Genomic DNA, 13,859 nt, shown 5'->3' on the forward strand with positions numbered 1-13,859 from the left:
TGATACTCTGGACTACATCATCGATCGCTAAGAGAAACGTGCGTGTCATAACAACGATGCATCGTTTTTGACTCTCGTTGGCCACTCTCTATATACGCCAAGGCCTATATTCTATGCCCGATAGAAAACCATTGGCGGAGAAACTGGCCGCCGATAAATTGCGAAAGCGAGGCTAATACGTACAAATACAAGGGTAAATCTCGGTTGCTTTCCTCGGATATAAACAGTCATCAAATCAGTTGGCTCTCTACGAATCACGACACGAATCCTATCCTTCCTTCGAGCACAACCGCAATTCGTTCTTTGTTAAAAGCCGGTTCACGATCGTTTTTCTCCGTTGCACAACGGGGGGAAAGAATAGCCATCCGTTCTAATGAAATTCGACAATTAGAGATTACCGATCTCTTGTTGCGTTGTTGTTTGCGAACTTTAATCGTTCCCAAAACACGATTTTCGATTTATCTAATCGAGTTTCTCAATTCCTATTTGACAAATAACACTTATTTATTATTAAATTGGAAATTATTACGTCTTTCGAAATTAAGAAAATTTTTTTAAAATAAATCCCTATTTATAATCCCCTCCTATTCCTTTCTAATCTTATTCGTAAAAATTTAATTTTACACGACCTAATATCCTATCCTTTTCGAATTAGTTGTATCTCAACAATGAATAATTTTCGTTCTGACAGGCCTCAATCACTTCCACCGTCATGCACTTGCGAAACCCTCCCCTCCTCCATTTTAGATTTACTTCATTTAACGTCTAATTAAACCACGCGGTTGGCCGAAGTTTGACGAGACGGAAAGATTGGGAAACGCGTACGGTTAGACTGTTAATTAAGGGAGTTTATTATCGTATATAAGTTACAGACGCCGTATATTATAATGATCCAAAATTCCGTTGATGAGCACGTGATACTTTTCGCATCAATGCGAGTCTTCCTGCACGAGAATATATATTCTCGCTCTCACTTTTTCCTCGGTCTTGCTGTCTAATGAGCCTGCGAAGACGTGCAAAAACGGGAAAGTCTGTGCTAAAATATAACCGTTTACTGGAAACTGTTACCGTCTCTCAGTTTCGCGTCACACCGATGCCTTTACAATGTACCGACAATTAGCTTTCAACGTTCTCCAACGTCCTATAAATTTTTCATCGATCATGTTCTTTTGTAATTTAATTACAGAACGACGAATTACAGGAGTCGAATCGTGACTTAAAGATGAGTATAAATATATATTCACAGACTTTGAATTTGTGAATGAATTCACCAATGAATGAGAAAATTTTATTCTACGTATTTTTTAATTATTTTGAAATGTATTTATAAGTAGAAAAAAATTCACTTGTGCTTGAAACTTTGAATAATTTCCACATATTTTTGCATTGTGGAATCATCTTCTTCCTATTAACTTTTTTGGAATATTTTGTACATAAATTATAAAAATACGTGTTTAGAAATCTTCGTTATTTATTTGTATCGAAGCCAATTGACAAATCAATCGTATTTTAAAAAAGATTGATTCGATTGATTATTATATTTTCAATATTTCGTTCTCTTATCTGACAAAAGCAAGCAAGCTATACATAGAAACCACTCTAAACTTTTTTTCGATGTCGTATAGATACGTATCGCCTGTTGGCTGCAAGAGAATCGACGACCAAAGCCGGAACAGTGAGTCACGAGAAATTTTTGACGCGCGGTGGTGGTGAAATGTGAGAAACGAAATGCGAAATGAGGTGTGGGAAAGAAACGAGCGAGAGCGAAAAAGCATTCCAAGGCAAGGGTTAAACCCGATCATGCTTCGTTGATTCGTAACGCACTGATACAACGTGTAATTTTGCTTCCTTAATCGATTATAGATAAAGATTTTTCGTCAATTATTATATTTGTTTTCCGATCTTTCCTCCTATTCATCTTGCACTAGAAAATAACGAAAAATGAAACACATCGTGAAACGATTTACTTTACTTTTTTTTAATCGCAATAACTAAATGCGTTTAAAGTTAAATTTAATTTCCTGGTTGAAATTTCATGGGAAAGGAATTAATTATTCTTCTTAAATTTTTTCTTCAACTTTTTTTAAAAGATTTCTAAATTCTTTGATAAATAATTTCTAGCTACTCGATTTCACAATTTTCTTGCCACTTTGTTGCAACTTTATGGAAGATTGTATAATCAATTGATGTTCAATTCGTACTAATACTTTTCTAATGAGTACTAATGCAATACTTCTGATCCAATGTCATCTTCTCTTAGAACTTTAACATTTAATTTCCTCAAAATATTTAAAGAAAATAATTCTTATAAATCTATACACTTTTTCTAACTACTCTTTATTATTAATTTTTAATTTTCCTTCAAATTACTAAATCAGAAATCTTAATTGAGAGAATTTCACACCCCATTGTATAATATATCTGTGTAACAAGAAGAAACGGCATAATGAGAATCGAGTATGATTAACAATACACCATCAAGTAGACTGTTTCAATACCCTACTCGCTTTCCAACCGTTAAACGTAAAGGAAAAAGCGAGTGGCAGGCCAATTCAGTGGACGACACAGTTCATAAGACAAGGGCATAGCGGTGTTGCATACCAATGGCTGCGTTCTCGACGCCCATACGAAACGAGTCACGTTCACTCTCACTCTTCTACCCACCACTCCATATTTAGACTCTAAAAACGCTTTTTCTCGGTGCATTTTATCCCGGCCGTGCCCTCGTCGTTCCCTCGAGCCGCGTAGAGAAACCGAGATCGGCACAATTGTTCGGGATACAGTGAATAAGTATATCTCTAGAATGTATCCATGAATCGATATCGATCGAATAATTTAAACGCGTGGAGAGGGATGACTAGATGAATGTTCGCAAAACCTTTCACATCTTCCGAGCTTCCGGCGGATACGAGTTTCGCCGGGAAACGAGACGATTGAGCGTGTCATCTTGCATCCTCTTCGAAGATAAAAGCTTAAGAGACCTGTCGGGCCCGCGGATCTTGAGAAATCCGACTTATTCACCTGTCTCTTCTCTCTTCGCAAGATGGTGAACGTGTGGCAACCGTGATTATTAGCGTGTTAATTTTTGGGGATAAAACGGAAGTTTTGTTTTGTAAATAGTAGCAAGTAATCAATTTTCAACATTTATATTTTGAATGAAGGTTAGATCACGCGAAAAAGAATTCTGGAGCTTTTGAAGAAAGAAAATTTGTAGATATTAAAAAAGATGGATATTAAAAATAATTTTGAAGATTATACTGGAAACACTGGTTGCTTTGTGAGTGAGAGATCATTGAACGTCACTTTCGAAAAAATATTGAAATTATGCGAATAACGGTGGAGTGGATAGAATTAAATAAATAATCTAGAAAATGGAATGCTAATTTGGTTTCACTCTATCATTGGTTCGTTGTAAATTTTATGATTATTCCTTCTCTCTTTAAATTTTAATGGGAAAAAAAGTAAGTTGAAGAGAATGTTTTGTCGGTAGGTATAGAATTTACTGAATGGCGATAAATGAAATTAAATTTACCATTAAAAATGGTAAAAATGGTCTCGTTTTAGTTAATGAAACTTAAAACTGTTGATTTATTGGAAAATTTCAAGCGTGGCAGAATTATCCAGAGAGAAATTAATGTTAGGGCGAAAGAGAAATATTATTCACGCCTAGAAACCTTGAAAAGCAGGCTTTGACTCATCTAAGCACTGCATCATAGTCATCGTAATTGCATCAGACCGTTATTCATTTCTATCAACAAATTATTTATTCTTTCATTGACTAAATCTAATCAAATCTTTGAATAATGCATAAAAGTAACGTTGTAATAATTTGTGATTTCCTATTTAGAAATACTTTGAAAAATTATTATCCCCTATTTTATTCAACATTTTATTTGCATACATAAACATAATAACTATTTTCCACTGATTCAATGCATTCACTATACATAAGAAGGAAATCGATCAACAAGGTCGAGTTCTATATTCAATCACGCATTAATTTTCTCTCTCTCTTTCTCTTTTTTTTATTAAGAAAAGAACGGAAATTCTCTGTATTAAAATAATAAATATTTAATCGAGGAAATATATTTATTCATCGTAATCACAAAATTATAACGTATCCTGGATTTTTCCCTAGTTTTAACGTTACATCATTTTCATTTGTTGAGAATAACTTTCGTCGTTAACTTACCAAAATTTTATTCTAAAAATTCTCAAGAAAAATTAAATAATCAGAATTAAAGAATATCAATTTTCAGTCAATGAATTTGTTCAAATTAATCATATTCAGTGGTACTACTAATACGCTTCGTAATCCATCCTTTACTTTCCTATATATAACAATTTTCCAGACATGACGTTACAATTTGCATTACGATTAACATGATCGTGACACGGGCCTGCAGCCATTCACCGCATCAGCCTGCTAATTAGAACATGTGCTGGCAGCTAGATTAATCAAAGAAAAAACGAAACATGATCACGCACAGCTTCCGCTACGGAAATACAGGCGAAGAAAGTGTGCTCGAGACATTTTAACTACTTCCTCCTTCTAAACGCAACATAATCAAACAACGGGACTCTCTCAGTCGTATCTGGATCAGATATGCGCACACGGCCAGTCAGAGGAACATAGCTGAGGACTTAATACGGGGCGAATGCGATATGCAATTCTGAAAATATAATCTAAAAATATCCGGTATACGGATATATCGATTTTTTTCTTTTCTTTTTTCTTTTTTTTTTCTGAAAATAACTCTGCTCACCTTCACCGTGAAGGTGATAACGTTGATATTCGTTATCGTACAATCTGTTGTAATCGATGCGTATAATCGATTCAGGAAATCTGTAAAGTAAGTAACATCCTTCGTAGATCGTGATTACGTACAATAACATTGCGCAATCTATCTTGATGTATCGAGAAACAATCGTCTTTTTCTTTAATTAATGGACACTTGTTGAAGAATCGTTCGATAATCGTTTACGATCTTTGGAAATTAATTAATTTTATCAGAGACGTAGAATCATTTTCAATATTAATTAAAAATTGTCCTTTCTTCTTCAAGATGAAACGAAACTATCTAACTTTGTAGGGATTAACGAGGGGTATTTTATACTGATGAATTGAGCTAATAAAGGGAAATATCGTAGAAGATTATATTTGTGTGGAAAAAATTTGGATTTTGATTTATTTTCGTGACAATACAATGAAATGAAATTCTTTATCTTCTTGAATCGTTGGATTCTTACAGTATGCTTTCATCTTCGAATTGTGTATTTATAAGGAAGAATGGACATCCTTATATTTAATATCTATAAGAAGAAAGTAATATATTGAACAATATATTTTCCTATTCTATACCGTAGAACGTGTGTACTGAAAATAAATTGAAGCAATTGAAGTAAATAAGAACGTTGCTTCCAGCTACCACCTTCCTCCAGGAATTAACTTACTTTTACTTTCGAAACAGATCGATCCAACCCACATTCTTTCTCTTTTCTAGGAACTTTGTTCGTTCCTATTGTGCCAACATTTCCGATACCAATATTTCAAAATTTTTAAATTTTTACACGCAAATATTAATATCTTTAACAAGATGAAATGTAAAGAATTTTGATGTTTTATAAAACATAATTTATATACGCTCTTTTCTCGAAAAATTTCTCAACCCCTTAGTTTCTCAATTTAAATACCTCGCATCCCACGAATGCTCATTACCACGAAGAAAACCTTTCGTACTTTCTATTTATATTTTTCTGCATTATCTCTCAAACAGGACAACCTTCGCGTTTCCCTCAAATTATCGTTCGCCAAGATAATTTCGTTCCACCGATCAATCGCAACGAGCTACTTTTATGAATATTTTGTTCGCTAACGAACGTCATCCAACCAAAGATTCCACGTGCAAATGGAAATTTACGGATGCTTATAACCGGCTCTAACCTTTTCTTTTTAGATAGATTTTAAAACAAAACGAATGTATATATATATACACAACGAAGGTATAACGCTATTCTTCCTTTCTCTGGAAAGTCAGAGCTAGAGGGCTAGACAAGGCGTGGTAGAGCAGGACCGATCGCCTCCAACCAGAACGACCGAATGTGTTCGTATACCTCTCACTGTATGTGACTGGCATGCTCTCAACGTTGATTACAGAGGCCTGCCTCCGCGTCACGATTTTCCAGACCAGATACAGAGTCATTAGACTGTACACGGTATTTGGTGAGGCCAGGCCAATGGAGGCCTGTCCGCCTGTTCCCGATAATAATGACAAAGTAACGGATCGATCTCGTGTGAATTTAATCGAGCCGATGATTAAATCGACGATAGATGAAAAATTGGGTCATTCTTCCTCTGCCCTACGCGTCTTTAACGCGTCCTTTCTCTTTCTGATTTTTTTCAATCAATTGGATTGATCACGCTTTCGTTGAAAATTCCATGTTGAAATTGTTTATTGAAGATTAATGTTTTCCAATTTGAAGTTAATTTATTGAGACGTTCAATGTCAAATTTTTTTGTCTGACGTGGAAGATATTAAAAACGCATTAGATTTATTAATTATATTCGTAGATTGTGAGTATATTGAACGAGAGATTTGGATTGCGTATGTATGTCGATATAAAAAAGGGATAATCAGGTTTTTTCTGACGAATATCTAAGTTAAGCGACAATATCTAAGTTATCGAGACACTTGAATATATTAGGTTTTATTTTAAATTATCCTTTGGACAAAAAAAGGATATTCTATAGGCAATGAAGCGAAAAATCAAGCGTAAATTTATATAGTTTCGAATCAATTTTAAAATGAATATAAATGTCTTTCAGGTATTTTCATCAGATTGCTAATAAATTAGAGTATTTAATTCATAATGATTTATTTATGACCAAGTTTATCGTCTTGTTAATATAGTTATAAAACAGATGTATCGGAGAAAGTTTTTTACAATTTTCATTAATTGGATTTAATCACATTCGGATTTTAATTAATTCATTACGATACATAAAGTATTAAAAATAATATTTAATTTCTAAAATAATTTTCCACTATTCGTTCCAAACTATAACATACTTATTACGAAACTACTACTATGGAATAGCTAAAATTAAAAATACGATTTAAAAAAAATTCGCGATCAATTTCCTATCATTATAAAGTTATTAAAATATCATTTATCATAAAAATGGCATTCTTTAAATCTTTCACATTCCTAAATTTCATTCATTTTAATTTTAATCTTATATTGAGAAACCTTAATTCACACATCACGCTTCTCAATACAAGTTTATCTTTTGTATTAATTTTTTTTCTCATACATAACCTTTCACATACAATAGGAAATCTGCCCAACACCCTATGTGTAATACAAATCTATATTTTTCATTAAACGCGATTCACGAAATTTTCGTGTTCAAAAATTTTCGTGTTTAAAAATTTGTTACAAATTCCATCCATAACCAGATCCACTATCAAAAAGATCAGTTCGAAAATAACCTGTCGAAAATAACCTTCGATTTTCTCCGCGCCATCTTGCGAAACAACCACTTTATCACGCATGCGCATCGACTCGGTTGCATTTCGCCTGGAGAACGTTTCGCGCAGGGTTTATGAACGCGAGGAAAGGATAGCCGCATTTTATCACGGGTCGACTGGAAATTAATCGGCGCACGCCCAAGAGAACATGATGAATACCGTATCGTTCGAAAGTCCCGTAACGAGGTACCTCCCTGTCTCAAGGACGAGCTGTGTGCCAACAACGTCTCGAATATTCCTTCGTTCGTTGGATCGCGATCAATCGAGTCATCGATATCGATGTTATCTCCATTACCGACACGCAATACGATCCTGCTCGAAGAGGTTTCACGAGAACCGAGCTCCAATGTTTCACCAGTTCTATTATTTTCTATACTAGATCAGAAATTTTTGCAGATTCACGATTGAACGAGCATGACTTTGGTTCGTTTTGCGCCCCGATAATCTCGCGGTTTGAACGTCGTTTCTGAACCTTGACTTTAAAAAAAAAAAGTGAGAACGATGAGATTCGATCGGCGCGGAGAAATGTTTCGTGTTGTTGATCTCGTCGAACTTCACTCCGTTTTGCTGTAATTTGCACGCGAAAGTGAAATTGAGCAAAGGACGTGGAAATTGAAATTCGATCGAAAGTGTGAACGAAGAATGAGAAACTCTTGAAATATTGTATCAAATATTTTTCAGAAGTTATATTAGAAGATTATCAAATTTATTCGTTCGAAGCAACGAGAATAACTATAAAATTAATTGTATTAACGTAACGTATAGAAATTGAGAATTATCATTATTACTTGAAGCATATTGTCTTTTCGTCGTCAACGATGTAGTTAATAATTTAGAATGATACGAAATTAGATGTAATAACTGATGTTAAAGCTAACAAAGGAACTGTAATTCGAAAACCGTAACCTTCCTGGTATGCATAAATATCAAAGGCAATAATTAAACCGGCATCGCTTTCTATAAACTCCACGAAGGCGTGTAACGCGTTTTTATGCAAGAATTCTCTCTTATGTCGGTTCTACACCGGTTCTATATACCGCAACATGCCAAAACAAGGCATCGCGTAATTTTATACGTTTCTACGTAATGGAAACTTGATAAAGCGCGTAGATATCAAGAAAAATCGTGTTAATACTTAATAAAACACGAACGCCTATATAAAATATACAAAACAATTTTTCGATTTTTTTTCTTAACGAACATCGTTCCAAATTTGAAGAAAATCCAAATATGCTTGAATTAAAGCTTGAAAAAAGTGACAAACTTTTTACACAAATAAAACTTTTCGAGGAGAAATTAATAAGGAAAGAAACGTGTAATCGGAATAAAAATGGTAAAACGAGAAGTTGGAAAAGATGTTGAATTTCATACTATATAATTAAAAGAAATTCCAGTTAACTCGTTGAGTCTATATAACCATTGAAAGTGATAGTTGAAATGACAACGCTTCCTGTAAGGCGATAAACGCGGTTTCAACGAAGGAATTAGGTTCGAACAAACAGAGTGTAATTATCATAACAAGCAAACATAATAACGTAATCAAGAGCTAACTTATAAAATATATAAAATAATCCCTCATAAAATCCTTAAAATTCCAAAACTATTCACATTTCATCTCGTTTCATCGACCAACAGCTCGAAACAAGATATCATCGATCATCGTCAAAATGATCGTTTCACAAGCTTGGCATCGAATCAACAGATCCAGAATCGATCAATGAAAAGTAATAACCGATTCCATCCATCATCGCGTGTCCATAGATTACAAAATCCTGTTCCAAATTCGTCCGAGAGGGAACGATCTGATCTTCACGTATACACACACGGCGTGAACGAAAAGTGACAGTGGCGTTTCGTACGTTTTCTGCGGGTCGTCGCGAGGCGTGGTGCGCCCCTGTCTTTTGTGCGAGCATTTGCTCTCGGTTCAAGGAGATCCAGAAACAGAGGCGAGTTGCGACGCTCTGAATCTGAATCTCTCACGGTAACCACGCCGCCATAATTCTGCCTCGCCCCGTATTCGGGTCAACCGAGTAGTAGAAATTACGTAACCACGTGTGCGGTTCCCACCGACGACGCGGGCTCTTTCTTACCGGAAGTGTATCGGATGCCGGAGTCTCGAGAGGACGTGCGCGCGGTCATTTGACGGGAAATCATCCTCGTAAGTGAGAGGGGAGAGAGGGGAGGGGAAATTATCGATGACGAATCGGTGAAAAGTATCACAAGGAGAACCTCGTATACGTGTCGATGTGGAGGAGATGGAAATGAGAATGCAGAAACGTGACGGGAAGAGAGTCGAGATTATTTAGTTTCTCTTCGGGGCATTATCGAGCTGATATCCTGAAATAGGTAGGTTTGCTCGTTTCGTCACCGCGTTTCAACCAGTATTTCGAGCCAATGTTTTGTGGAGTAGAAATCGTTCGATGGAATGTTTCAAGGACTGTTTTATTATTTCTTTGACGTGATCGAGAGGGTTTTTATCCCTTCGAATCCTATTCACCTTCTATATACCGAATATACGTTGTATAATGCTCGTGATGCATGATTGTACGCATTTTGTTCGTTTCTCTTAAAGCAATATCGTCGATTATTTTGCTTTTTAAAAGGAAAACTATTTTATTTGTTATCCGATGTTAATATGATTGTGTCGTTGGTTTGTATATTTGCGAATCAATTGTCCTATCTCATCTCTACTTCAACCTGTCCCGAACATGTTTTACAATTCGTTTCCTCGAATTTCTGTATTGCGAAAACAGATGTCGTACAATAAATCAAAACTTTCCACATTTTACAGAAACGTGATTTCTCACGAGTAGAAATTCTTCGGAATCTAACATTTCCTACAATCGACCCAAATCTGCCATTTGCCGGTTTCTATATCATTATGGAACACGCTGTTTCCTCATAAATCCGTGTTACAAAGAAAGATTGACCTTAATACACTCGTGTACGCGTAAATGAATCATTACGTTTTGACTAAAAAATTCAATATCATCTTCCTACAAATTGTTCGAAATAAAACCAACTTAACCTCAATTTGACGTATGAAATTTCAATTATCCCTTCGAACGTTTCTTCCTCTTCTTCGCATAATGAAACAACATTTCCAAAACGTATGATCTCGTAACATCGGATCAACCATTCTATAACGTTATAGCATCGTTAATAATACTTTTCTCCCTTGCTCGTTTCGAGCACGCTTTAGCGAGTTAGTCCGAGCGAGCGATAAGGAATTTTATGCGCATACCATTCGCGCGTATTCGAGTTCACCGATCCGCGAAACTCGCTCTCTCCATCTTCTGCTTCCTATTCACTATAAATCCCGTAGCCCCGCCATGCAGATCCGGTTTCGTGGCTGGAAACTAGAATAACAAACTCGTTTCGGTTTGTCCACATTCTAATTCAGCAATTTTGATTCGCGTGACGTTGATGAAAATCGTTCCCCTCTCGCCATTAGATCCTTCTCTGCTCGCGTGTCTGACATATAACGACCCCTTTCTACTCTTATACTACTTAAAAACGTTATTTCGTGCGCGTGTCTGCTCAAGTAATTACTATCAATTATATTAACAGATTTGTAACGTGTTATTAATGAGAATTTGCTATTACGTACGTTGTTTTAATTATCGAGTATTCCGTGTATATTATGCGTTTTGTGAGAATGTGAAACGATAAAATGGAGAGTAGTAAAAGTAAAAGTAAAATTTTTACGACATTAGAATGCTACGAATGGAAAACATATGGAATATGGAATATCGTTTAAAGATGAAAGGAAAAATTGTAAATCTTGGAACGATACGAAGAAGAAGTAAGAGTAAGAATCATCGTGACTAATAATCGGTTTCAATTTGCAGGTAATCCCATTATGCCTGTTACTAATAACAGAAGCGAAACGAGCGGATCTCCGGCCTCGTATCACGGAACCGCAAGTTTATTACGAAGAAGACGACAGCCAGGCAGCCGAGGACGATTACAGCCCAGCGGTCTACCAACCGCGTACACGTGCCCTTCCTTCGCCACGTTCGAAGGACGCTCTGCACTCATCGAAGCCTCCGCCAGTCCAGACTATTCGCAATTACAACAAGGTGAACGACGACGGATCTTTCACTTTCGGCTACGAGGCAGCGGACGGCTCGTTCAAGGAGGAAACTCGTGGAACCGATTGCGTGGTGCGCGGTAAATACGGCTACATCGACCCTGACGGCAACAAAAGGGAGTTCACGTACGTGTCCGGAAATCCGTGCGACCCGAATGCGCCCAAGGAAGACGAGGACGACCTCGCCGACAAGCAAGAGGAGGACGACATCTCTGGCCCGGCCAATTATCCTTCCGTGAGGCCGATACCGAGACCGGCGGCCAGACCTGCTTATCAACACCCCACCACGCCCAGACCACCCACCACCATATTCCAAACGCAGTACCAGTTGGACGACGACGCCAGTCAAGAGTTGGGCGACGAGGACTTCGTGAAACCGTCAACCCAATTGAGAGGGAGCGGTTACAGAACGGCCCAACAGCCAACGGCCTACGTCCCGGTCACGCCGTCCACGGCTCTCTACGAGCCATCGCCCACCGCCAACCCTGCCGCCCTCTACAGACTAGCCTCCTCCACCACGCAATACCAGAGCACAGCCTCGCCCGTTCTCCGCGGCCAACCCAGCNGCGTCCATCCCGGCCGCAGACCCCATCTACCAGTCGGAGCTCGTGTACGATCCCGCAACCGGTCAGTACAACACCCAACTATATCAATCGCTACCCCAAACCGTGGGCGACTTCACCCTAAGTCACAAACTCCAACCGTTCGTAGCCCAGCCCCAGTCCTATCTCGGCCTCCAGCAGTTGCAGCAGATCCAGCCCCAACAGCCCCAACGCCAGTCCCCGCTTTATAAGCAACCGGCCGCCCCCCAGCCATCCGCCACCGTCAACCAACCCCAGGAAGTGCTGTACAGGAAGCAACAGGCCCAACTGTTGCAACAGTCGCAGCAGCTCTACGCCCAACAGCAGAGACGGCAACAGCAACAACAATCGACACCGTCGCACAGGCTTCAGCTGCTCGAGTCCCAGACGCAACCGCAGTCCTTTTACTACGTGGCGCCTGCGAGGTCCTCCAACTCGGCCAGCGCGCCACTTTCCGTAGGTCAGATAGATCACTATCTTCGAGCCACAGCCGGTCGTTATTGATATTTTCATTAGCTTACGAGTCTTCCTTTTTTTTTTATTTCTTTCGAATTTATATATATATATATGTAGGGTACCTCTTTGAAAAAAAATTTTTTTTTTTGTACTATTCGATTACCGGTTTCGGACCACCCGAACGCGGCACTTTAACAACGAGATGGTGCTGTCAGTGGGCCTGGCGCGTACGTATCCGGGATGTTTTAATAATTGATCGCGCTGAATTCGTTTCGTTCGAGATTATCGAGGAGTTATTTCTCTTTTTTTTTTTTGTCACGATTAAATTAATTGGATTTGATATTGAGAATAGGATATTCTATTTGAATACGCGTTGAATCGTGTTATCTTTTTTCTTTTATTTTAATCTCGACGGTTTGCCAACTTAACTTTTTTTCCTAAGATACGCTTTGTTAATGAATATTTAACCCAGTTGTAATTAATATTTACTGTCATATTTACTTATCAAGTAACATATGATGCGAATCTAATGAAAATCTAATGAAAACATTATTTATTTATTTCTAACACATCGTACGTGTTTTTATTTTAGAATGATATGCTTCTCGCATCAACGACATCAACGTTCCATGGACATTTGCATAAATACGACGATTACGATTTTTATTAAAATAGATTCGATGCTAACACACTGTGATAGAACTGACTTTCGAAATCGTTATTTAACTTTCTAAAAGTTTATAAAATTTCATACGAATGTAACAATTTCGCTTGCAAACAAATCTAAAACGATAAAAATACGATTTTCCAATTCTGATTTCTCAAAACTAGTTCATTTCGTAACGAAACTCGAAGAGACGACGACTAAAATTAATAATGACATCGTTGATAATGTTATCTAACATCGTAATTAATGAACCAATTTTCAGCTTCGAAATTACATTCTTTTTCTTTCTTTTTTTTCTTTTCATAAACGTTTCGAGAACGACTATCATTAGAGAGTGAAAGTCAATGACCTGACGCAATATATACTCACGCACACGAAACGCATTACCATAGTAATTTCTCGTCGCGTCTATTCATATTGTAACATTGCAGATTCCGAACGCCACGACCAGAATTATTCATCGTGTGCTCACGATCGTTTCGAATAGAATCCCGACCTACGTGCTCATTCGATTACAAAATGCGAATCCG

The 13,859-nt window shown here is 37.4% G+C and overlaps 1 protein-coding gene across 1 annotated transcript in view; it reads left to right on the forward strand.

Annotated features, from left to right (window-relative positions):
• LOC102674298 (RNA polymerase II degradation factor 1-like) overlaps positions 1-12,710 on the forward strand; it is a 16,615-nt gene extending 3,905 nt beyond the window's left edge. The window contains 2 exon segments of the mRNA XM_031509927.1: positions 11,384-12,182; positions 12,184-12,710. Coding sequence (XP_031365787.1) covers positions 11,384-12,182; positions 12,184-12,710 — 1,326 coding nt within the window.
• The last annotated feature ends 1,149 nt before the right edge of the window (positions 12,711-13,859 follow it).

The sequence above is a fragment of the Apis dorsata genome, unplaced genomic scaffold, assembly GCF_000469605.1.
Source record: "Apis dorsata unplaced genomic scaffold, Apis dorsata 1.3 scaffold_194, whole genome shotgun sequence".
In the NCBI taxonomy this organism is placed as follows: Eukaryota; Metazoa; Arthropoda; class Insecta; order Hymenoptera; family Apidae; genus Apis; species Apis dorsata.